General features: G+C 44.6%; 1 protein-coding gene and 1 long non-coding RNA gene across 9 annotated transcripts in view; one reads left to right on the plus strand and one right to left on the minus strand.

Annotated features, from left to right (window-relative positions):
- Window positions 1-25,902, plus strand: part of GRIA1 (glutamate ionotropic receptor AMPA type subunit 1) — a 299,370-nt gene that overhangs the window by 171,068 nt on the left and 102,400 nt on the right. For all 3 annotated transcript variants that reach the window (XM_078066772.1, XM_078066773.1, XM_078066771.1), the window contains exons 6-8: window positions 9,380-9,541; window positions 11,847-12,014; window positions 21,171-21,275. In XM_078066772.1, the coding sequence (XP_077922898.1) occupies window positions 9,380-9,541; window positions 11,847-12,014; window positions 21,171-21,275 (435 nt within the window). The remainder of the gene's footprint in view (window positions 1-9,379; window positions 9,542-11,846; window positions 12,015-21,170; window positions 21,276-25,902) is intronic.
- Window positions 1-25,902, minus strand: part of LOC144381083 (uncharacterized) — a 912,868-nt gene that overhangs the window by 100,144 nt on the left and 786,822 nt on the right. For 2 of the 6 annotated variants that reach the window (XR_013445590.1, XR_013445570.1), the window contains exon 3: window positions 7,568-7,594. The exons of 2 other annotated variants lie outside the window; for them this stretch is intronic. This is a non-coding gene — a long non-coding RNA (uncharacterized LOC144381083). Of the gene's footprint in view, window positions 1-7,567; window positions 7,599-25,902 lie in introns of those variants that run through there. 2 more of the 6 variants (XR_013445573.1, XR_013445571.1) reach the window with 2 other exon arrangements.

The raw sequence follows: 25,902 nt of genomic DNA on the forward strand, positions 1-25,902 counted from the left end.
TAGAGGGTTATTTCCTGCACTTTTCACCTGACCAAAAGTCCTCTTTCAGGCTTCACTGCTTCCACTGGGGAGCCTTCCCTGAGCTCCAAGGTCAGGTTTTTTTCATTAGCTGCTCTACAATTACTTGGGTAATATTGGCCTTTTGCACTAAACCTTAAGTAACTCGAAAGCAGGGATCACACCTGTGATTCTCTGTTTCATCCCTTTGTCTAGTATGTGCTTCACAATATTAAGTACTCACAGATGAATGAGAGCATGAATGAATAACTAAACTAGAATACTCCTTTCCCCATTCCCAGTAGATTTCAAATTTATCTGATGTTTGGACTTTCATTCATTTTTCACCAAGCATTCAATAGATACTTACTGTATTGAGATCCTGTGAACCCTTAAGCTGGCATTTCATCAAAAAGTGGGCTTTCTGTAGTCTTCACTTGATCTTCCCTGGACAGGAAGGTTTGGATCAATGTAAAAGGAAGATGTGTTTGGTTTCAAGTCAGTCAAGAACTCCAGGCCCCACACTAGGCTGAATTTTGAATTGACCTTTGGCTCTTTGGCCCTGGCCAGGTGTCACCTCTGACTGCAGCCAGTTAGAACACAGTTAACATAAAGGCTCTGGGCGACTAACCAATACCAGGCCAAATAATGTATTCCTTTGCCCATGCATCAACAGCCCAGTCTGGAGACCTCTGATCTTCTGCCGCAAAGTGCCAGCATTTTATCCTAAACCCCTAGACTGACAGAAGTTGCTCTCTGAGGCCCTGACTGGCTCTGACAATGCTTTGGCAACAAAGGACACCTGTGTGGGAAACAGGTGCGCTTGTGTGTTGGCAGATATCCAAGCGTACAGGTACCTGCCTCCCTGGTTTCAAATGCACTTGGGTAAGTTAACATTACTGATTTTTTCCAACACGGATGGTGTTTTAGCTAATTTAAACACAGCCACAGAGTCTCATTGACTTTGCAGGAATCAGATAAGCCCACATGTTACCAGGGATTATGTAGGGTGAGGACACATTTAAGTTTTGGTTGGCTATAGTGACTAAAATAGGAAAATGGGAAGACCGTTATGCAGAGACATGTGATTTGAGGACAAAACTGAGTCCTCAGCTCAGGAATATTCCATGAATTCACATATATCCATATTCATATATACACACCTATGTGATCACAGAATTGCAGATGAAGCTAGAAGAGCCTTAAGAGAGAAATCAACTGGCTCAGAAGTTTCCAAACTTTTTAGTTAGAAGCCCTATTTTCAAATGGAATCTTGGGGAGAACACCAGCATGTAAAACAGATAGGAAACAGAGCTGCTTTGGTAGAGGGAAGATAGGGGTCTAGGACCCCATTCTTGTGCCTTCCCCCTTCCCCAACATGCTAACCTCTAAAATGCTCGCAACCTGGGAATAGTTTGAATGATCGTTGGTCTAGCCAGTGCCCTTCTTTTGCAGATCAGTAAACTAGTGCTGGGAGAGACAGAGACCACTGCCCAAGGGCAAACAGCTCCCATGGTTCAAAGATAGCACAGAACTTGTGTGGCTGTCCCTAAAACTGTTTTCTTGACAATTCTTATTTATGACCTCGTTCAGAATATACTACATGGAAAAAGTCAATGAAAAGCCCTCTTTAGTGCAGAGGACAAGAGCTGGGAGGTGACAGGATGCAAGCATGTACGAGAATCATGAAAAGGGTGAGCAAAGACGTTTGCTATCTCTTTCTTTATTCTTCCGCGTGAATTGAGCCATCTGCGTGCTCCAGGTGCTGTGTTGCGGATATGCTGGGGACTGAGGCCCCGCCTCCTGGGAGCCCACAGTCTCTTAAGGCACGTGCAAAGGACAACCGCAGTCTCCGGGAGAGAGATAAGATGGGCCTCAGAGAGATAAAAACAAAGAGCTGTGGTTCGAATTCCAAGCAGCAGGTCACGTTAAAGATGCTGAAGGCAAACATTGTGGTCTCCTGGAGACCTGCTAATTCCTTCCTACAGTAGAGATACAAGCCATTCCAGCCATTCATTGCAGGACAGGAGATGGAGGAGTCAGATTGACAGGACTAGTGGCGAGGAGGCGGGATGTACAGTGCTTGGATAACAGCCGAGAGTCTTGTTACTTGTTACAACTGTGGTCTCTCCCCATCATCAGCTGTGTGATACCGGGCAGAAGCTACTCCGTTCAGTTAAGCCTCAGTTTTCTCATTTGCAGAATGAGAATGATAATAGTAAAATACCTGCTTCACAGGATTGTTCTGAATATGAAATGAGATAATACAAATAAAGCCCTTAGCATTGTGCCTACTACGAAGTACAGGCTTTGATACATCTAGGCACTGTGGCGGTTGTCATATTTTAGCCAAAATCTGCCTTCCATGACTTCTGCTCATTCACGGATACTGGCTTGCCTTCTGGAGCCTCAGCGAATAAATAAATCTCGCACCTCTTCCCCATGACAGCCCTTCCGGGATCTGAATACATCCTCCGCTTACCCTCTCAGTTTCCAGTATTTTTCAGGTTGATTATCCCCACTTTTTCCAGCATTTCTAAAGTAACAAGCCTTTTCAAACTGCACTTCCCTGTAACCATCCTCCCTCTGGAGCTGTCATCTAAGAATCTATCTGACAAGTGGGGGAAACTTGGCATGTTCAACTTGTGCCCTTCTGAGTATAAAGTACAGGTTCTTTGATTTATTCTAACATTACCTCTTCAGATCTCAAGGGGATGAGATGGAGGCAGTGTTCTTTCCAGTGGCCCAGGGCTTGTTTAATAAACCTTCTTCCTGGCCCCTTTCCTTTAACAATGCTGGATGCTCCCTCTTCCTTCTGACGGGTGTGGTGTCCACGCAAGCAGGATGATGAGGGCTGAACAGCTTGTACGTGACCCCCTTGAAAGAATCCCAGAGAAAAAGGAAATTTGGCTTTGAAGATAAAGCTTTTCATCCTCCAACAGCAGCATTCCTGTACACCTGCCTCTTGTTCTCTCAGGTGTCTTGCCTGGCCCACGGCCTGGTTTTGAAGCAGTTCCAACAACACCTAACTTCTTTTGAGGTCATGATAATGATGATGGTGATAATAGCGAACGTTCACTAAACACTTACTATGTGCCAGACAGTTCGAGGTGCTTAAATGTATTCTTTTAAATCTTACACCACTTCTATGCTGTAGGTGCTATTATATCTGCATTTCGAAGACCAGAGAACTGCGCCTCAGAGAGGTTAAGTAACCAGGAAGTATGTATAATCAGTTTTTTTGTTTCCAGCCACACATGATAATTAATAGTCATGATAGCCCACAGCCTCTTCATGATCCCGAAAGCATTTTCTAAATCTTCACAGCGACATGAAAGCATATCCAATGTGGTACAGTGTTAAACATCTCTTTAGGATATCATAATTATTTGAAATGGCTTTTCATTCTAATCCTTTGAAAATCATAATTGACATTAGAAGGAATGCCTGTGTTAACTACTTGAGCACTTCTACTCCCATTCTATTCCAACAGCTGGTCAGCATTGCGCTGCTCCTACAATGACATATAACGGAGTCAGATCCTAACCCCAGCTAATCCCCTAACCAGCTATAGGGCCTTAGGCCTCTAGTGTCCTCTCTGGAGCTCACTTTCCCATCTGTACAATGAGGGGTTTGGTCTGATCTCCAACATCTTTGCATCAGGCATCAGTAAACTGTGGTCTATGGGTCAGTTCCAACCATCACCTCGTTTTGTTTGGCTCATGAGCTAAGAATGGTTTTTACATTTTTAAATTATTGGAAAAGAATGATATTTCATGACTTGTGAAAATCATATGAAATTCAAATTTCAGTGTCCATAAATAAATTTTGCTGGGCCTCAGCCATGCTCATTCATTTACTATTGTCTATGGCTGCTTTCATGCTATAATGGCAGAGTTGAATAATTACAGCAGAAACCATATGGCCTACAAAGCCAAAAATATTCACAATCTGGCCCTTTACAGAAAATATTTGCCGACCCCCTGGTATGGATGTGGAGTAGGTGGGCACTAGCAGACTTTAGATAAATCAGAGGCTTGGGAAGCATCTAGCCAACCTTCAGAGATTGGTGTCAAGGAAAGAAACCTAGGGTGTTCAACCACAAATATTCCTTTAAGATAGAAAGCTGTACTGGAAGGCCCCTCTTCAGCGAGGTGAGTCATTTATTCAGGGCTATTAGCTGTGTCATCCACACTGTCAGAGGTTCTTTGTCCCTCTCTGGGAAATCTGGCAACAGCATCCTAAAGCTAAGCTCATGTGTTCTTCACCAGCAAGGCAATGGAACATGTTGACAAAGACGATAGATTTTATGGTTGGACCATGGTTTCAATTCTTGCTTGCTGTGTGATCTCGGGGGAGTTTCCAAAAGTCTCTGAACCACAGCTCTTCAACATAAAACTGGGATGGATACTCACTCAACTCATTTATGCAAATAAGCATCTGGTGCCTACTGTGCATGTTCACCTTTCAGGGCTGTTTGGGGGATAAAATAAGATGATCTATATAAAGCATTTAACAGAATGCCTGGCTCAGGATAAGAACTTGGGAAATGTTTAAAATAAATCTAGGGGTGACTGTTGACTAATTATTTCATTTTTCATTTTTAAATGACAGTAAACTCATTTTCAGAAGGCTGTTGAGATGAAGTTATGTAATGTATATGAAGTAGAACTTCGGCCATTATTGCTGTTTTTGTTATTCTTATGAGCAATGCTTCTGAAGCTCTGTTGCAGTGGAGCATTTAACAGTGCCAGTGTTCTTGATTTCCAGACCAGGAGATAACAAAGGAAGTGGGGCTCCCTAACACGTCATAACAAAGTTTCAATACATGGGACAACTTATCTTCCCTGTTCTGCCACTGCCACTCCCTCCCCACCTTTCCAGGGACTGACAGGTGATTCCTAACCATCAAGGTACATCAGAATTGTCTGAGGAGGTATTTTTATTTTTTAATAGTATAAAAAGGAACTTTATTCACATAGTAAAAAAGAAAAAATATTACAGAAGGGTATAAAATAAAAAGCAAACTCCTGTCCCCTCCAATCTCATACTTCTTAAAAATAACTATCTTAAACCTTTTCTGTGTTTGGTGATTCTGGTGGATTCCTCCACATTTCTACATAATATGCCTAAGTCTCTTTTTCTTGATCAGTTTGAATCCCAGCTGTGACTCTCCATTAGAAAGATGATCAATCATCTCATACTACTCTACACATCCAGTCCTCAATGTTTGTTACTTGTGCCATCATTTGGAATTATTCTAATGAGTACCTTTATAATTTTAATACATTGAACCTTGATTTTTGATTCACCAGCATTAGAGCTTTATAAAAATACAGGTGTCCAGTTACCTCTCCAGGGCTACGGAATGACAGTCCTTAGGGGTGACTATTTTGCAAAAGCTCTCCAACGTATTCTGATGTGTCCCTCAGGTGAAGGACCTCTATCCTGAGAGCCTGCAGTACACCAGCCAGGTCATCAGTGCTTGAATGAGATAGTAGGCAGAGCATTTGTCTCATGTCACACATTCATCAGACACATGTGGGACAGTGTGAAGTGCCATGGAGGTGCCAAAACAGCACACAGGAGCATAGTGACACAACATCTCCAAGAGCTCACTTGTCACAAAGTGTATTTTTTTAAATTTTATTTATTTATTTATTTATTTATTTATTTATTTATGAGAGAGAGCGCAAGGGGCAGAGGGAGAGGGACAAGCAGACTCCCTGCTGAGCAGGGAGCCCAACACGGGGCTCGATCCCAGGACCCTGAAATCATGACCTGAGCCAAAGGCAGATGCTTAACTGATTGAGCCACCCAGGTGCCCCAAAACCCTATTTTAGATGAGAAACAGAGTCACTCTATGAAGAGCAGCAGCTGGTACAGCTCTGCGGGGACAGTTGGAAGGAGCCTGGGTTTGGGAGACCTGGATTCTCATACTGAATAACTTGAACCATCTTGTGCATTGATTTTAGTTTTATTCAATAGTACAGTGTACAGAGCAATGGACTCAGTATTTTGGGGCATGTTATAAAATAGGCAAAATGGCTCAAATAGAGTGGTGACGATTAAACTTCATAGTTTAAATCCTTAATAAAATGTAATTAGCAATGTGACATCCTTACACATATTATATAATTAATATCACAGATAAAGCAGATAAAAATATTCTAAATACCAAATGTTACCCAAGGTTGTTGGTTTTTTTTTTTAATAAAATGGCAAAGAAAATTAGAAAATGATTTAATTAAACCTTGTTTAATGAGCATGCTCCAGGGAATAGAATGAGTGAGCTGAACTTTGCAGTTAACTGGTGGGCAAATAGTTAACGCGTTTATTTCCCTTTCTTAGTCAAGAGCACTTGTCTATACTGTCAGAGTCCATTTTCTTGCATTATGGAGAAATCAAGCCTAGTCACTATAAAAGACTCATTTCTTAGTGATTAGGGACATTGTAGAGATTCAAGATTACCATTCCAGCATGAGATCTTACATGGGAGGGAAAATGCCAGCTATTAGATGAATATGCATTGTCTACAAGTTGTTCCCTAATGTTGTTTCTTTTACCTGACATCACAGGTAGGAGTTTATCGTCCTCTGTTCATTCTTTCCCAGGGGTGCACAAGGAGTTCCGTTAGAGGGTCCCGTCAGTTTGATTAAACATAACTGAGGTTTGGCTCCATTAACCTTGTAGTCAGACATTCTGGTGATGGAAGTGAGTGACATTTATGTTCAAATAAACTCTGCCATCCGTTTACTGTGGCCCCCATTATGTTCAAGAGGGGGGCAGTTAGTACAAAATGCTCAGGAGCTGGTTATAGACTTTCAAGTGATAGAAGATGACTCCGGGAGAGAATTTCCATTTGATTCTCTCAATAGTTAGTTTATGAACAAGATGTTCTTTTTAAAGATCTCTAAAAATGATGAGAAATTTCTCAACGGTGCTTTAGCTTTTAACCAGTGGTGGGATTTCTCTTAGATGGTATAGTGTCTGCTAGTATATATTCTGATTCCATCTGTACCAACAACTTGCTAGACCACTGTGCAAATCAGTAGACCTCTGCAAAAGTCTATAAACTGTGGCTATGGGAAAAGTTAACCTGAGCTTCTCTTTCCAACCAATTAAAACTGTCCACTGGCATTTGCTGCCTGTTTATCATATTTCCCCTGCCTAATTAGCATTCTTGCTTGAGAAAGTCTCTGGTTTTTATTCATTCACACAGCAAATATGTATTGAGAATCTGATCTGTACCAGGCATTGCTCTAGATGCCAGGCTCCAGGACACATCAATGAACAAAATAGAAAAGGTCTGGAGAAACTTAAACAGGGCACTGAGAAGGAACTGGCTGGACTGGGTGGTGGGGTGACATTGGTTTCGTCTAGAAGCAGGACTTAAGACAAGGATTCAAGTACAAGTGGTTTCTTTGGATGCCAGTGAGGAATCTGGAAAGTTAGAAAGGGACAGGATGGCATCCAGTAAAGGTGCACAATCAAGACACGTACCCCTGCGGGAGCCTGATCCCTTAAGGGACCTCTAGACATTGATGTAGAACAGGTCTCAGAGTTGTTTCCACCTCCCCCCCCCCCCCCCCCGCAACTCTCTCACCTCCAGCCACTGGGGAAAGGAATCTGGAATATTTTCCTACTAGCTTTCCATCTGTCATTGGTTGACTGCTTCTCTGAGTGTATTAATTCCCATAGGGTTGAAGTAATAGGTATTTGCGATTAGTATAGAAACTGAAATATCAGAGGTGCCTGGGTGGCTCAGTCAGTTAAGTGTCTGCCTTCCACTCAGGTCATGATCTCAGGGTCCTGGGATGGAGCCCCGCGTCAGGCTCCCTGCTTAGTGGGGAGTCTGCTTCTTCCTCTCCCTCTGCCCCTCCCCCCCATGCTCTCTCTCTCTCAAATAAACAAATATTTTTTTTTTTAAAGTGAAATATCAGTGTATAAAGGGGAGTGGAAATGAGCAGGGTACTTACTGGCAGCATCTACCACAGGGTGGAAATTGGATCTTTAGGTAAGGGGGCCAGGAAAGACCTCTCTGAAGAGACTGCATGTTGGCTGAGATCCTAAAGACAGAAAGGAACCAGCCAGGGAAACCACACTTCGAGGCAGAGAGAATAGCTAGGACAAAGGCTCTGAGGAGAACTGAGCTTGGGTGATTTATAAAATACAATTAATAAACAATCAGAACTTTAGAGGCACTTAGTGGGGGGTTGGGGGAGTATCTTTGAGTCACAAAGTTGTTCATGACTAGATCTTTTAAACAAGGAACTAGATAAGTCAATGAGAAATTAAGAGACTTGGACAATGTCATAGGACTTCATTGTATATACTATGCTACATATTTACTTGTTTGTTTATTGTCTAGAATGTAAGCTTCATAAGAGAAGGAACTTGTTTTATTCAGTATTAGAATATGCACTAGAGGTTTTCAAAAATTTTTATTGAATGATGAGTAAAGACTTTCAGAAGACCTTAGTTCTAGTCCATGTTCTGCCACTGACTCACTGGATGACTTGGTGATCAATTCTCCCACTTTATCTCAGTTTCTTTATATGGAAAATAGACATAGAATTTCTACCTTATAAAGTCATAAAGTGAAACAAGGCCATAGATACGAAAGTACGTGCACTATGGAATATATTATACAAATACCAGGTTTCCTTTTTAAGTCAAAGACCTCCTGAATTTGAATGAACTTTACCAAATGGGGAGGAAAGATTTATTCCTGGTAAAGGATCCTTTGTGGATGTTAGAACTGATCGGGCCTCACCGGGTAAAGAAAAGCTAGTCTGTGGTACAGGAAAGAGCACGGAGGGAGGGATGGTCAGAATCCAGACCAGAATCCTACCTCTTCCACAGACTTGCTGGTGACCTTTGGGAGCCCACAGGAGCTTGCTCCTGACGGACTTCAGATTCTTCTTCTCTCAAAAGGGTGGCGAATGTGGGTGGTAGTTAGTTCCCTCCTTATGTGTCTATTCTGTTCCATATTTGTGGCATCATAGTAACCCCACTCAGTCTGCACCACACACTTGACGTGCATCATCACATTGCTTTTTCTCCCCAACTTCCTACCCTTCGTTATTCAGACAAGAAACCATCAGGCAACTTAGCCCAAGGTAGTTTAACTAATGGCTGTGAATAGCAGAGCCAGCACTTCAACCCAGGCACGGCTGGCTTCTGAGCAAATGCTCTTAACCACTGTGCTAACTGTATACAAACTAAGTGATAACCTTCAGAAGGAAGGGAGGCACATATGTCTCTCCATTCAGCCAGTTTCACCTTATGGAACACGATGGAAATCCTGTGACCCTCTAACATGATTAACTTGACTGATCCAGGCAGCATGTTCTGACTCTTTCCCCTCCTCCCTGCACAGGGTTTCATGGATATTGACTTAAACAAATTCAAGGAGAGTGGAGCAAATGTTACAGGTTTCCAGTTGGTGAACTACACAGACACCATCCCAGCCAAGATCATGCAACAGTGGAAGAATAGCGATGCTCGAGACCACACCCGAGTGGACTGGAAGAGACCTAAGGTGAGGGGACGGGCAGCAGACAGCAAAGGACCAACCTGGTCCCTTTCCCTGCCCCAGATTTCTGGGCAGTCTTAGACTTTAGGAAAGGATAGCTTTCTAAAAGGAGCAAGATAAGGAAAATATATACATAAAAATTAAGGGTATGCTGTAAAGGTTGGACAACCCAGAATGACAATGGTTTAAAAAGATAAATATTTTGTTTTTCTCTTGTGTAAGCAAAATTCAGAAGTTAGCAATCTGGGGCTTGTATAATGGTTTCACAATTGTCAAACACTCAAGCTTTTTCTATCTTCTTGTTCTGCTGTCCTCAGGATATGGCTGCTGCCTTATAGCCCAAAATGGCTGCTGAGGATCCAACCATTAACTCAGTATTCTACCTAGCAGGAAAGTGAAAAGGAAAATAAAAAGCACAATGACTTCTTTTAAGAACCCCTTTCAGAAGTCACACAGATCTCCTATTCACATGCTATTGACCACATCTTAGAAACCTAGCCCCAGCTAGCTCCAGGAGAAGCTGGAAAATGGTGTCTCAATTCTGGGCAGGGCCTCCATGTTGCATAGCTCCAGGAGGGATGCTGCTTGCATTCATTTCTTTGTGGATGGAGCCTTCTTGCGTTGTGCATGGAACTAGCCCTTTATCTGGTCAGCCACATACTCAGCTAAAAATCAGAGAAATCTAAGCAATGTCCAGCTCATCTCTGCCTCAGAGCATCAACTCCCAGTTATGCATGGCATCTCCCTCTCACTCCCCAGCCATGAAGGTCTAAATCCTACAGCCAAAATCTATTTTGCTTGCTGTTCGATAGTGGTTTAGAATAAGGAGAGCAGGTATTTTTTCTTTTCCATGTCAGACCCAATAGGTTGGCAGAGGCTGTGTGGAACACTGAGTTGAGGATTCTGAGGCCAAATTTGTTTATCTGGAGCAAACGGAATCCTCGGCAACTTTCTCTTGCCCCTCAATTTCTTTTTGCAAATGGCAAACCATTTAACTGAGATGCTTCTCATCCCACTCTTGCTCAAACTGATTTAGCAATTCAAAAATGAAGATTTATTTCCCATATGATTCCACTCGTGTGGAATTTAAGAAACAAATGAGCAAAGGGTGGGGGCAGCGGGGAAGAGAGAAAGAGGCAAATCGAGGAACAGACTCTTAACTATAGAGAGCAAACTGAACGGTTACCAGAGGGTGGTGGGCTGGGGGCGGGGCGGGGGGGGTGTGGAATGGGTGAAATAGGTGATGGGGATTAAGGAGGGCACTTGTCATAATGAGCACTGGGTGTTGTATAGAAGTGCTGAATCACTAAATTCTACACCTGAAACTAATATTAGCCGGTAGGTTAACTAATTGGAATTTAAATAAAAGCTTAAAAAAATGAAAATTTATTTCAATATGAGCTTAAGCAAACAAAATCACAAATGTGCTTTAAAGCAATGAACAAACCACATACCAGTTAACATGTGAATACCCCGCCCAACTTCCAAAAGATTGGCGATTATAAAAATAACCAAATGTAATACCTATATTTTTTCTTTTAAAACGTGAAAGAATCATAGTCAAAAACTGGAAAAATACTCATGCATTCATTCTACAACTCTCTGTTGTGAACTTAAAATGTGTCAGGGAACAAGCTAGGATTGGGGACAAATTAATGAAGAAGACAGACACGAGTTCCAAAGCTAGAAAATAGTGTCCTGGATTGTTAGCCTGCTTTGTTTCATCAATATCTTAGCCCCCTTTCAGGCAAGAGGGGGAAAATGGAGAGTTATCGTGAATAAGCACAAGGGGCAAGTGTGCAGGATATAAACCTGCCACTTGTGAGGCACAATGTGGAAATAATTAAGAGCTTACCTTTCTTGGATTATTTTTTTTTCTTTCACTGTCACAAGAGATAGTGGAGTAAATAGTTCCTCTTGGCTCCCAACTGGTGCCTGTAACACAGAGAAAACCAACTGGTTTTCCATGGACTGCATCAGAGCTATAGATGTGCTGCATTTAATCTACACATTCTTTTTCCAGTTGGAGCAACATTTTAAAATTGCCAGATTGCACACAAAAATCTAGAATTCTGGCTTCCCTTTGAAAGTCATAACTGGCAACACGGAACTCACAACACTGGCTAATGAGGGGAAGCAGCAACCCCCGTCTAAGACACAGACCCTTCCTGGCGCACCCCTGCCCCGGACTCCCCAGGCCCGGCCCACTGCTGCCATTCTCATCACCAGGATGCACTCTCCCAGACAGAGCTCCCACCTGCCTCCCTCTCAGCTCTCCCTGACACCTAACTGTCTCCATTCCTCCCACCAGTACACCTCTGCGCTCACCTACGACGGGGTGAAGGTGATGGCTGAGGCTTTTCAGAGCCTGCGGAGGCAGAGAATCGATATATCCCGCCGAGGGAATGCTGGGGACTGCCTGGCTAACCCAGCTGTGCCGTGGGGCCAGGGGATCGACATCCAGAGAGCGCTGCAGCAGGTGAGGCCGGCAGAGGCTGCCGCTTCTCGTGGGAGCCTCGTAGGGGATGGCAGCATCAGTTTCAGGTGGGAGGTAGCTATTTAAAAGAAAAGGTAGAGAGCGCGCCTGAAGTTTGGACAACCACTGCATTGTGTTGGTGGCTCTTGGCATACATGGAAGCTCATGTAGAATTTTTTTTTTTTTTTGTATGGAATTCATGGGGCACCTGGGTGGCTCAGTTGGTTAAGCAGCTGACTCTTGATTTTGACTCAGGTCATGATCTCAGGGTGGTGGGATCGAACCCAGCATCTGGTCCTCACGCGGGGGAGAGTCTGCTTCAGGATATTCTCTCTCTCTCTCTCTCTCTCTCTCTGTCTGTCTAAAATAAATAAATAAATCTTTTTAAAAAATAGTACGGAATTCCTGATAGTGTAAGAGCTGTATTTTCTGCTTAGGGATCATGCTGAAAAGGGAAGCCAGTGATTCTGCAGTTGGAAAGGGGACTTGAAATACGTAGGGTTGAAACCCAACCATTTTAGCAGTCTCCTGGAGACTCCTCACTCTTGCCCTGATTTTCTGGATGTCTTCATTACCTTTGCTCTCTGGGCACATTTCATGAGGGGACCCTGACAATGTTTCTCAGTACTTGTGATCCTATTTTCTTGCTTCTCAGCACTGCAATCGTCAATTTTGTTTGCACTGAAGAACAGTTAAAGAACAGGGATAGAAAATGGTCATGGCCATTCCAATCAATTGGCTATGCAAAGGATTCTTAGGCTGAATCTAGTTTCAACAGGGAAGAGTATAAATATTCAATTAATGAGATGTCTGCTGTGCAAGCAGGATGAGACAGTGGTACACGTGGGCGTGTATTTAACAGTCCTGATTTGGAAGCTTCTGGGAGCTTGCCCTCAGCTTTATCACTCTCAGAGCTCCTGGAAGTCTCTTGAAGTCTCTAGAAACACCTCAAGTCCAGGCTCTGATTCTTGAACGACAGATGGATAGATATCACCATATGATGCCTCTGATGCCTCCTGATAGAAAGGCTGTGTTTCCAGAGGGGACCGGGCAAAAAGGGTTGTGCCAAATCAAAGGAATGTCAGAGCATCAGGCACAGTGGCAAGCCAGCACCAGCAAAATATTCAGCTGCAGAGGTCACTCATGACCCACCTCCGCCCCATCCAGTAGACTTGCCTGGATAAGACCGGTTTTACTTTTAAGACTACATTCAACAGAAGGTGAATTGGGGGCTCCCAGGGAAGGAGAGGAGCATTTTTGAATGAGGAAGAAATACAGAGCAAAGTGCACAGCCATCCCCATTTGTTTCCCAACCACACATGCGCAGCTCTAGCAATTTTCACAACCTGGAGAAAGAGACGAGAAAGGAACATCACCAGCTGTTCCTCTGCTTGGATGAAGTGCCTTTACATGGAGGAGAATATGTCGTTCTGTCCTCTGGAATGAAGCTAAGCAGCAGCCCTGTGACTACAGGAGGAACACGCTAAGGGGTCCGCCAGCAGCCCTTTCTGCCCTCCCCTGTCTCCATGTAGGGTGGTACCTTCACTGGGCAGCAATAGCAGACATCGGGCAGCGACCAGATGATGGCCAAAGATGCAGCATCCGCCTTCTGGCTTATTTAAAATGCTCTTCCAGACTCCACAGTCGAGACAGATTCTGTTTGCAATGTGAGACTGGTTTCAGAAGGTCCCAGGGACTTGACCTTAGCTTCACCACACTTCCAACTCCTTTGCCTCTCCCATGTTAATGCTGTCCCTGTCAGGAGGATATCCTGACGCCACCATGACAGTGACAAAGCCTAGGAGGTAATGTGGGTGGCAAGAAGGGCTCTGAATCAGGAGGCAAGAGAGCTGGGGTCCAAGTCCAGCTGGGCCCCGGCTCTCTGAGTGACCTTGAATTACTCATTTCCATTTCCTACATACTTCCCTTTCTTTATCCATGACAATGAGAAAGATAGACAGACCACTCCCAAGTTTCAACTGGCTCCAAGCATTCTAAGCATCTTTTTCTCTCTTATGGTCTAAAGCATGTCTTTCTGATAGTCAAGTATACTCAATCTTCTGCTTCTGTCTTCAGTGGGTCTTGGGAGGAGGCAAGTGCCTTAGTCAAAAGTATATGACCTCTTTTATATTGTCTTTGAGTCAAGACATGTGTCTGCCTCCCTGGCAGCCAGTCAGCTGCTCCCTGAGAGCCTGTTGTGTGTTCTGGTCTGGGGCAAAGTACTGGAGATAAAGAGAAGGCAAGACCTACCCCCAAGAAACTCTATTCAGCCTCTACTGGGGGGTAGCATGGGTGGTTGAGAACTAGCCATAAACATGAAACCCCAGCATTCTGATCCTAAGATCGGCCGTTCAAATGGATTCCTTTTTAAATCTTTGTTAAGATTCTACAATCACCAAAAATGAACAATTAGGACTTCATCAAGATAAAAAGCTTTTGCACAGCAAAGGAAACAGTCAACAAAACCAAAAGACAACCGACAGAATGGGAGAAGATATTTGCAAATGACATATCAGATAAAGGGCTAGTATCCAAAATCTATAAAGAACTTATCAAACTCAACACCCAAAGAACAACTAATCCAATCGAGAAATGGGCAGAAGACATGAACAGACATTTTTCCAAAGAAGACATCCAAATGGCCAACAGACACATGAAAAGGTGCTCAACATCACTCGGCATCAGGGAAATCCAAATCAAAACCTCAATGAGATACCACCTCACACCAGTCAGAATGGCTAAAATTAACAAGTCAGGAAAAGACAGATGTTGGCGGGGATGTGCTGAAAGGGGAACCCTCCTACACTGTTGGTGGGAATGCAAGCTGGTGCAGCCACTCTGGAAAACAGTATGGAAGTTCCTCAAAAAGTTGAAAATAGAGCTACCATACGATCCAGCAATTGCACTACTGGGTATTTACCCCAAAGATACAAATGTAGTATCTGAAGGGGCACCTGCACCCCAATGTTTATAGCAGCAATGTCCACCATAGCCAAACTATGGAAAGAGCCAAGATGTCCATTAACAGATGAATGGATAAAGAAGATGTGGTGTGTGTGTGTGTGTGTGTGTGTGTGTGTGTGTGTGTACACACACACACAATGGAATATTATGCAGCCAACAAAAAACCCCCGAAATCTTGCCATTTGCAACGACGTGGATGGTACTAGAGGGTATTATGCTAAGTGAAATAAGTCAATCAGAGAAAGACAATTATCACATGATCTCACTGATATGAGGAATTTGAGAAACAAGAGAGAGGATCATAGGGGAAGGGAGGGAAAAATGAAACAAGACGAAACCAGAGAGGGAGACAAACCACAAGAGACTCTTAATCTCAGGAAATAAACCGAGAGTTGCTGGAGTGGAGGGGGGTGGGAGGGTTGGGGGGGCTAGGTGATGGACACTGGGGAGGGTATGTACTATGGTGAGCGTTGTGAATTGTGTAAGACTAATGAATCACAGACCTGTACCCCTGAAACAAATAATACATTATATGTTGATAAAAAAAAAAAAAAGAATCTACAATTACAAAAATTTATTGATGAATGAGACCTTAGAGATTACGGACTTCCATTTTCCCTTACTTTATAGATGAGGCAGCTGACCCAGAGTGGGCAGTGACTCATCCAGGGTCACACAGCAGCTGAGCAGCAGAGGCTGGAGGAGACTCCCATCCTGTCCCAGGCTCCCCCTCTGCCTCAGGCCTGTCCTGTGACCCCCTGTGCCTTTGCTTGTACATATTGAGCTCCAGGGCCTTCCACATAGTCATGGCCACTGTCAAGACATTTCACCTTCTAGACCCATCTCTTGAAAAGTCATGCCACTGGGAAGCAACTGTGTGCCCACAATAGGTGAGGTAAATCCCACTGACACTCAGTCCGTGGGTTGAGCGCTCAGGTCTCTGCTGCCCTAACCAATGGCTTTCAGGCCACACATTGGGAAGAGGCCTGTAGTGTTCAACTTGTGTGAGAACTGGGATGCATGTGACTTAGGTCTGAAGGAATACGCCCATTATTCTAAAAATAATGCTACTGACAGCTCTGATGTGTTGAGGGCTTCCTATGTACATGAGGTTCTCAACATACTTTACGTTTGATCTCATTAAATCCTCACTATAATACTTGGAAGTAGCTAGTTTTATTAATTGTGCTTTATCAATGGAGAAAATGAGCTTCAGAGGTATTCTTTTAAATTTCCCAAAATTACGTAGCTGGTTAGTGGTGAAACAGTAAAACTGGAACTCCAACCCCCATCAACTTGCTACCTCACTGTGTGTATGTAACTGCTCTGATGTCTCGGAGGTCCAGCCCAGCAGGGAAGACACAGGGCTATGGCCCTGCCAGCAATAGCACATGGTCTTGAGTAGTATCTGGGCACCCCCATAACCCTCACCCTGCTATAATTTCCCCAGCAACAGAGTGAAGATAATCAGCCTCCTGCCTGCCCTGTGCCTGACAGCCAGGGAGCCATTCAGAATAGTAATGAGCCCACGTCCTGGAAACCCCCAGTGCTCCAGGAAGGAGTGGACATTAGGGTGCCCATAAGTCAGCTTCTGGCTGGCAGAAAAGATCCAGCTCCCCAAGTCAGGCTCTTAGCGTTTGGATGTCATAGGCCCATTGAGGATATGATTTTTAAAAACTCTGGACTCTTTTTCCCAGAAAAATGCACACATGTAGATATCTATATTTTTGTATGACCAGGAGTCAGGGGACTATGTATACTCCTAGAAGCCCATCCCAGGACTTCAGATGAAGAATGTCTGCCCTACATAATAATCAAACCTCTTAGTCTTTGTGTTTGCAATCTGTTAGCCAGTGATCAAGCTTATCAAGGTGAAGGTATCCCCAGCATTTTGCCAGGTGAGATCTGGGGTGGTGTGGGCAATAGGGGTGTAAGACACAGTTCCTGCCTTTCAGGACTCAAGACCCACTTTTGAATGGAAGACAAACTTGAGAAACACTAGCTATAAAGGTTAGTAGATTAAGGGCTAAATAACATAGCCAAGCTCTCAGTCCTCTGGATGGTCACAGCAGAATGCCTTGACTGAGGAATGTGGACATCAGCAAGGCTTCCTATAAGAATGGGACTGGGGCTTTAAATAAGGCGATCATATAATTTATCATCAAAACTGGGACATTTATGAGTGAAAGAGAAAGCTATCATCAGTTATTCCAGAACAAGAGATGTAGACTGGAACTGTCCCAAGCCAACTGAGACTGATGGTCATGAAAGCCTTAAAGGAAGGATAAATTCAAACAAAGAGTGGATTGGGCTTTGGAGGGTATGGAAGAGATATAAATGATATCCAGCAAGAGACTAGAGTCAGGATACAAGCAAGGACTTGTGGGCATCATGCTTGGCTGTTAGGGAGTTAGGAAGAGAAGAGCTAGGTTCTCACCATGGCTCCACCAAGTTCTAGCTTGAAGATCTTGGACTAACTGCTCAACTTTTCTGGCTTCGATTTCCTCATCTCCTAAATGTATGTAATCCTCTTAGCACTGCCTGCCTCATTGGCTTGTCACAGGGCTCCAAATAAATAAATAAATAAATAAATAAATAAATAGAAAAAAAGAAAGAAAAAGAAAAGAAAGAAGAATGTATAAGCTTCTTTGAACATGGGGGCAACTGAATGAGATAATTAAGGCCAAGTTATTCTTCCCATTGTGCAGGTGGAAAAGTGGGAGCTCAGAGGGGTCCTGAGACTTGCCCTGGCCAGAATAAACAGAATGTGGTCCACCGGGACCTAGTCCACAGGCCCTGATTTCCCGCACCCAGTGGGCACTCAGGAGGAGGGGCCAAGAGGATGAGATCCACCTGAAGGCAGCCACAACAAGGTTACAGAAGCCCTGGGTCCAGAGCATCTCTGCTGTCTCCCCCAGGAATAGGGGACGAAGAAATCTGCAGTGTTGATGCCTCAAACAGTGGAAACACCACCCGGCACTCCTCCAGCACCGGGCAGGAAAGAAAAGTTGTCCTTTAGCATCTCATTTGTGGTAGACTCTGAGCTGGTGCCCAATACCACTTGCAGGAAACCACGGCTAATTCTGTTTTTCACAGAGGAAGCTGGCAGGCACCGGGATGGCAGCAGGAGTTTCAGCAAGCAAGAACTCAGTCTGACCCCAGTCTCCCTCGGATGGGTGATGGGGGCGATGAGGGCCAAGAATCTCAGCCCTGATGGACAGGACAGCAGTTTCCTGATTTGCCCAAAGTGGACGTTTCTGAGAAGCTGCTGCTTCTGACTCTGAGTTCCAACTATCCACATAAATGGTGTGGGGCTGAGCCATTCGGTTGACCTCTCCTTGCTCTGCCATCATGGAAGGGTGATTCTGGGACATCTCCTTTCCCACCCTTTGATCTATTTCAGTGTGTATAAATCTTAGCTTCTCCAACTAGATGGTAAGAGCCTCCAGCTGCCCCAGACCTCTCATGACTTACTGTAAATCCTGAACCCAAGTGCCATAAGCTCCAAGTCTCAATAATCCTATCTGTAAAATGGACAAAATAACTGCCGCTCTCACTCCTTACTGGGTTTCTGTGAACGTCAAATACACATCCTCCTGTGAAAACACATGACAGTGCAAGAGTCCTTCAGGTAGGGGGCCTAGAATTCCACTAATGATGATTTTTTTGGAAACCGAGAAAGGCTTGTAAAAATGACAGTGACAAGACCTCCCTTTGTGCTGAGAGAGTTCCCTGCTCTGAGATAACAGCTTAGCAGACTCAAGGCTTCAATGTTAAAGTCATCTTATTTGCCCATACCTGACCCACCCTACGACCCCACAGTCAGAGTAGCAACCATCCTCGCCATCCTCATCATTCAAATAATGTACACTTTACATGGAACACTCGTGTCCAGGGAATACGCGAAGCACTTCCATTCTTTGAGGAGGAAACCAAGAAACAGTGGGGCTCAGTGACCTGCTCATGGCCGAGTCATTGGGCATGACCAGAGCATAGCTGGGGAATTGCCCAGCGGAAACAGCAGGTGGTAGTGGTAGGCACAGAGACCATACTGCTGTGCACATTTCAGAGCCTAGCAAGACAGCATTGTCCCCTGTTTGAGAGGCCACTTGGCATCATCAGTGAAGATACTGGAATATAGAAGAAGCCCTGGATTTTAGGCCTGCCTTTTACCCTGAAAAGTCTTAAGTCTGGAGCAAATCAGTGTACCTTCCAGAGGTTTGGTTTCTCCCACATAAAGGAAGATCATCTCTAAATGGCATACCTCAGGAGTTCCTGTATATGGAGACGAATAGGCATGAAAGTGCTTCGTAAACATGAAATACTTGGCAAATGGTGGTAGTTATTATTGCCCCTATTACTAACAATAAATAATAGCTGGCCTTCGTTGAATACTCACCATGGGGCCAGCATCGATCATAAAATATCTCATTTAATCCTTAAAACAACCTTAAGACATAATTAACTCTTAATTGGTCCCATTAAACAAATGAGGAAACTGAGTCATAGAAATATTACACAATTTATACTAACATGCCATACTGATAATCGGTATGATACGTGAGACCAGGGCCAAAGCACAGATGCCCATTTGGATCATTAATGACAGCCCTCCTTCTGTTTGGGAAAATTGGTCATCTGCACATGTGTCTCAGTCTGTTTTCCCAAATGAGTTACATAAACCAGTACTTGGAACCGAATGAATGGGAAAGCCAGAGATGGGCAAGAGATGACCAAGGTGAGAAAGCAAACTTGCTGACAGATTGCAATGGCTCCCTTCCTCTTACTTTTCCCAGGAGGATCTGTGTTTTGTTTTCTCTCTGAAAGGCAAAGCCAGTCTAGACTTTTCCAGAGTGAGGATTTTTCTACATTTCATCTTAGAGAGTGAAGAGCTTGTTGTATAATTTGTTCAGTGCTCTGGGCCTGTCATGGCCTCCCCACTGAGACTCCACACCAGAAGGTGATGAGAGGGTCATCCTCAGAGCCGTCAGTCTCCCTTCTTCCCTCCATCCCTCCCATTCTGTCTCTCTCTCTTTCTGCTCCCCCACCCCTTCTCTCAAATACATACACACCCCAACTATTCTTATACCTTCTCAGGGCACAGGAGCTGGTCAGTAAGAAAAAGATAAAACCCTGTAAGTCTTCCTTTTGAGCTATTTGAAGGGGGAAATAAACAGTGTGGGGTCATAAGGCCAGGTTCCTGTTGGTGACAGGTACACATTCACCTCCCTGGCCTTAGGCCACACTGATCTGAGAACACATGGTGGTGGGTCACCATTAGAGAATGTGCTTTCTTGTACCTGAGTAGATGACATACAGCAAGACTCATCCTTCACCAGAGGGTGGACCTGAGTGAGATTTATTGGTCATCTCCAGAGTGGCAGATTGGCCCTAAAGCTCTTAAATCCCACATGCTGACCACTTGACCTTCTATATGATCTTGAAGATGTGAGGCCCCAAAAGTTTGATCTGACTCATTTGTGGAAAAGAAATCCCATGCGGCATATTTGGGGTTGAATGCAAATTTTGTTTTAACCAGCTGAGACTTGTTTAAAGCCCCACATGCTCTGGTCTTAACATGAAGACAGGGCTGGAATTTTGGAAACTTGATTCTTAGGTGAATCATCCAAGGTCACTCCATTTCCCAGGGTCAAATTCAAGTCTCCCTGTTCCAGGTCTTCGGATTCCCAAGTTTTTATTCCCCAGCCTCACACGGGAACTAAGAAACCATATTCAAGCCTTGCTTGAGACATCATAAGGCCAGCTTCTTCTCCTGACTCACCAGGGATGGCACACTGGTCCCTTTGCTTCACAGACCTCCTTCTGTTTCTCCACAAAAGGCGTGTGTCTGCAGGGTGGTGCCGCCCATGGTGTGGTCATGATGAGGGTGTCCTATTAGAGATGGTGCCGAGATTTCTTCTCAGAATCTACTTTGATCCATGGTTACTGTTTGCCTAAGGCAACAGATGAACAAGGTTTTCAGGATGAATCTCAGTTTGGTTGGAAAGAGAACTGTGCTCTGATGGCGATGTCTGCTGTGGGAAAGGGAGTAGCGAGGTTTTTTGGTAGCCATATTATTCCAAGACCTCATCCCATGTAAGCTTCTCAGGTTGTGGACTTTTGCTTCAGCAGAAAAAGCAAACAGGTGGGATTGGGACCTCTGAGTTCATGGTCACTACTTGGTTTCCTTTCCAGGTGCGGTTTGAAGGCTTGACAGGAAACGTGCAGTTTAATGAGAAGGGACGCCGGACCAACTACACCCTCCATGTGATTGAAATGAAGCATGACGGCATCCGAAAGGTAAAGGCCACCTTTGCTTCCATTTCATAGGAAGGAGAGGGCTGGGCGAAGCAGAGGGCCAGAGTGGAGGGCCTTGTGAGCCCATCTTTCCTGGACTGTATCTGCTTAAAGAGACTCAGGCAACAAGGATTCTAGACTCAGCTCTGCCACTAACCAGCTGGGACTTTGGGCAAGTCAGTTTCTTTCTCTGAGAATTAATTCACCCGTCTGCAAAATGGAGATAAAAACCTCTACCTTTGTCCAGGGTACTAGTGAAGATCCCAAGGGTAGGAAAGTACTTTGAAAATATAAAGTTATAGATGTATATGAAATGCTACTGCTTTCTCTGAGGGATTCTGAAGGACTTGAGAATGATGGTTATTGATGAAGCTAGGCCATTTTCTCCTGATCCACCCATGATCACATCTACTCCATTTCCCCATTAAAGGAGTGAAAAATATGTGTGTGCATTTATGTATTAATATATAGTATATATGCATATTAATTTTTAGAATACATTCAAATCCTTGGAAAGGCATTCACAATTTTACCAGACCCTGTGCTCTCTGGCCTTTGCCATCTTCTCCACCCTTGACCTTGGACACTCACTCTCTTACTCTCATGACTCCAGTCATTCTGACCGACTTTCATTTCCTTGAATATATCTTGTTCTTCCTCACCTTGGAGGTTTCACACCTGTTCCCTCTACCTGGCACTCTCTCTACCCCATTCCCCTCTTTTTCTAGGCCAACTCCTCCTCAGCCTTGAGCACTGAGAGTAAACGTCACTCCCTAGGGAAGCCTTCCCTGGCCCCCTTGCCTCATGGCGGCCTCTATTTTTCTGTCCACTGCCTCCATCACATTCTTTATTCCTTATGGTGTCACAATGCAGTGGTAAGAGGCATGGCATAGTATGATAGAACATTAGCAGAGTGCCATGGACCAGAGTGTTGACTCTGGAATCCTGGAACTCAATCCTGGCACAGACTGCTTATCAGTCTGTGATTCTGGACAAGTTATCGGGTCCTTCATGCCTTAGTTCTCTCATCTGGTATATGGGGATCATCATATATAATGCCAACCTCATAGGCTCATTGAGAGGATCATATGACCTCACATGTGCAAAAGTTCTAAGTGCTGGGCCTGGCACATTGAAAGTTGGGTCTTTATCTCTCAAACTTAATGCTCTCTGTGCCTGTGATGTCAAATACAGTTGCTACTAGCTGTGTATGGCTATTTAATTTTAATTTTTAATTAATCATAATTGAAAAATCAGTCCCTCAGTTGCACTAGCCATGTGGTAAGTTCTCAAGAAGCCCCATGTGGCTGGCAGCTACCATCCTAGACAGCACAGATGGAGACCATTTCCATCATCGCAGAAAGTTCTACTGGACAGCTCTGCTTATGCTCTCTGCCCCCACCTCCCGCAAACCCAGATCCTTTGCTCTCTTATCTGGAACCCCCCCCTCCATGTCTATCTTACCACATCCCATTCACCAAGGCTGTATTCATTTCCTATTGCTGCCGTAACTAATTACCTCAAACAGTGGCTTAAAAAACACAAATTTATCATAGATCACAAGTCATACTGGGGACTCCCTGGGCTAAAATCGAGATATTAGCAGGGCTGTGTACCTTCTGGAAAATCTGTTTCTTTGTCTTTTCCACTTTCTTCTAGAGACCGCCCATATTTCTCAGTTCCTGTTACCTTTCCTCATCCTCAAACCGAGCAACGTCGTATCTCTCTGACCCTTCTCCCATCCTCACATCTTCTCTCTGACCACAGCCAAGAAAGGTTCTCTGCTTTTAAGAACCATGTAGTTAATTTGGGCCCCCCCAGATAACCCGGGATAATCTCCCCATCTCAAGGTCTATAACTTTAATCACATCTGCAATGTCCCTTCTGCCATGTCAGTTTCTGGGGAAGGGGCATGGACATTGTCAGGGGGGCCACGACCCTGTCTACCACAAAGGCCAGGTTTCATTGTCTCCTCTGTTATCATGCCTTCCACACCCTATAGAAGCCATCTCCTGACCTTTTGTGTTCCCACAGTACATTTGACTCCCCAGGACATCAGCACAACATCCCCTGTTGCAGGGCTATTTACACATATCCCATTCTCCTTCCTAAACTGTGAACACTTTGAGGGCCCAGAACCCATTTCCCACCTTCTACTGGGCACACATTAGGACTCAGCTACCATAGGCCCACTACCTGTGCTAACTTTCAGCAGGTGCCAACCAGGGGCTCCCTATCTGGCTATGACCATAACCATTAGGGGCCTAACCACTTCCCAGCAAACCTTTGGCATGGTGATTGCACAAGGGCATTGTCCTTGGGGAATAAATTTACTGCAAGTGATGCTCATTCCAGAAATAGTCCAAGTCTGAGTTAATTTCTCTTATCCCCTGTTCTTCTGACTCCTGCTCCGGAAAAGACATCTGCTAGGTTACTTAGCTCTTATAGTCCTCAATTTCCACATCTATAAAATGGAGACATATCATGTATGCACTGGCACCTGATCCTCGTTCAGTGGAAGTTACCTGGGTGAGTGGTTACTGACAGGTGTGGCCAATGGCAAGGAGGTAGCACGTGACTAAAGTCTGAACACACTGGGATGACTTATTTATCTTTTTCAAAGCATTCTGTTCTTTGGTGTGACTGTGAAGAATATCAGCCTTCATGATATACCTTTCCTTTTCTAGATGGATTAACTGAGGCAGGCCAGCCCAATAGGCTGCCTAAGGTCTCACAGTGAGCTATGAATAAATGGGGACCTTAATTTGGGCCCCATGACTCTCCAGGCCACATTCATCTTGCTGTAGCCAGTGTCACAGCTAAATGGCTCAAGTGACACAACTGGAACATTTTCAATGACTGGGGGGGGGGGAGTGGCGAGCTCAGAGTATTTTAATGCCCTTAGAAGGGACACCAGTTATGTGACCTCCTTCCCAGACCATCTTCCTCTCAGATGCAGAGAAGGGGTGGTGTCACCCCCTGCAGTGCACATGAAAGCATAAAAGTAGTTCTTTTGTGGAAGGCCTTGGGCAGGCAAGCAAGTTTCTCCTACGTATAAAATTGTTGACCATGGATGGACCTGGGCTCTCCCTCAGAATCCTCAGAATGGCCTATTTCCCTCAGGGAAGAAAAAAATACTATTTCCTGGTGGACAAAATTGGCATGTGTCTACTAACAGTTGTGTGTTTGTCAGAATTAGAACATGGATGTTATCCAGTTCTTTTCCCTCCAGGGTAATGGGGTGGTTGAAAATAAAGCCAGATTCTTCTCTACACATGAGCAGCAGGCTAGATATATTGGGGACATAATGGTGATGAGATAGAGACGAAGAGAAGGCAGAGGCTTCTACCCTGGCCCTGCTGTTACCCAGGGGGGTGGCCTTAACCTCTCTGAAGTTAAGAAATGAATGAGAGGTGCTGGGCTATGCAACCCCGAATTCCTCTCTGCCCTGATGCCTTGGATGCCAATCCATGTGACTGCATCTTCGTCAGCCTCACCCCTGCAGTCGTATTGTCCATCTCCTGGCTGGACTTTGGTTTCCTCAGAGCAAGAGGGGTTAGGGACCCCCCCCCCAGCTGCCCATTGGTGCAAACTTCCCCAATCACTCCTCCTGGGAACAGGGGTCTCAGCACTTTGTGTGACCCTAAACCTCATCAGAGACTGTGGGGAGCCCCCTCATCTCCTCAAGACTTGCACTTCATCAAGAATTCTCCTCAGGGGGCACCTGGGTGGCTCAGTTGTTAAGCGTCTGCCTTCTGCTCAGGTCATGATCCCAGGGTCCTGGGATTGAGCCCCACATCAGGATCCCTGCTCAGCGGGAAGCCTGCTTCTCCCTCTCCCACTCCCCCTGCTTGTGTTCCCTCTCTCACTGTGTCTCTCTCTGTCAAATAAATAAGTAAAATCTTAAAAAAAAAAAAAAAAAAAAAAGATTTCTCCTCGGGAGGGGAGGCACCATAGCAAGATCAGCGGTTCTCAAACTTCAGGAAATAGAAGAACTACCTGGAGGCCTTGTTAAAAAGTATAGATTCCTGGGTCCCAACAGCTGGACACTCTACTTTTAGAGCACAGAGATGAGGCTCAGGAATGTGCACATTTAAAAAGCCTGCTCCCCAAGCTAGGAGGCTCATCGTGCTCTAGGTGGTGGGGTGAGAAACACTGGCAGAATGGTTATGAGCTTGGGCTTTGGAGGCACACAGGCCAGGACTTGAGTCTCTGCTCTGCTCTTCGCTAGGCACATGACCTAAAACAAGTTATTTCACCTCCCTGGACCTCAGTTACATCATCTCCTCCAAAAGGGGGGTAAGATCCTGACCTTCACAGGGTTGCTGCCGGAATTACAGGCAACAGTGCCTCCTGTCCCCACTGCTTGCAGTGAGGGATTCAGAAACTAGCACCTGCCATGGAGTGGATGTTTAGCACGCTTGCTTTGTTTGTTTCAACCCCCTTCTTTAGGCCACAGGGATTTTTTTTTTTTTTTTTGTCAGCCTTGAGTTTGCGTGAATCAGGCCATACAAGCCGATGGAATGGATAAATCACCAAACAGAAAGAACAGAGTAACCTTAAAATCCATGAGCGAATGGCTGCGCTTTATTTTTCAGATCCTGAGGCTATTTTTCAACTTACTTTCTAA

This window comes from Halichoerus grypus, chromosome 2 (genome assembly GCF_964656455.1).
Source record: "Halichoerus grypus chromosome 2, mHalGry1.hap1.1, whole genome shotgun sequence".
Classification (NCBI taxonomy): Eukaryota; Metazoa; Chordata; class Mammalia; order Carnivora; family Phocidae; genus Halichoerus; species Halichoerus grypus.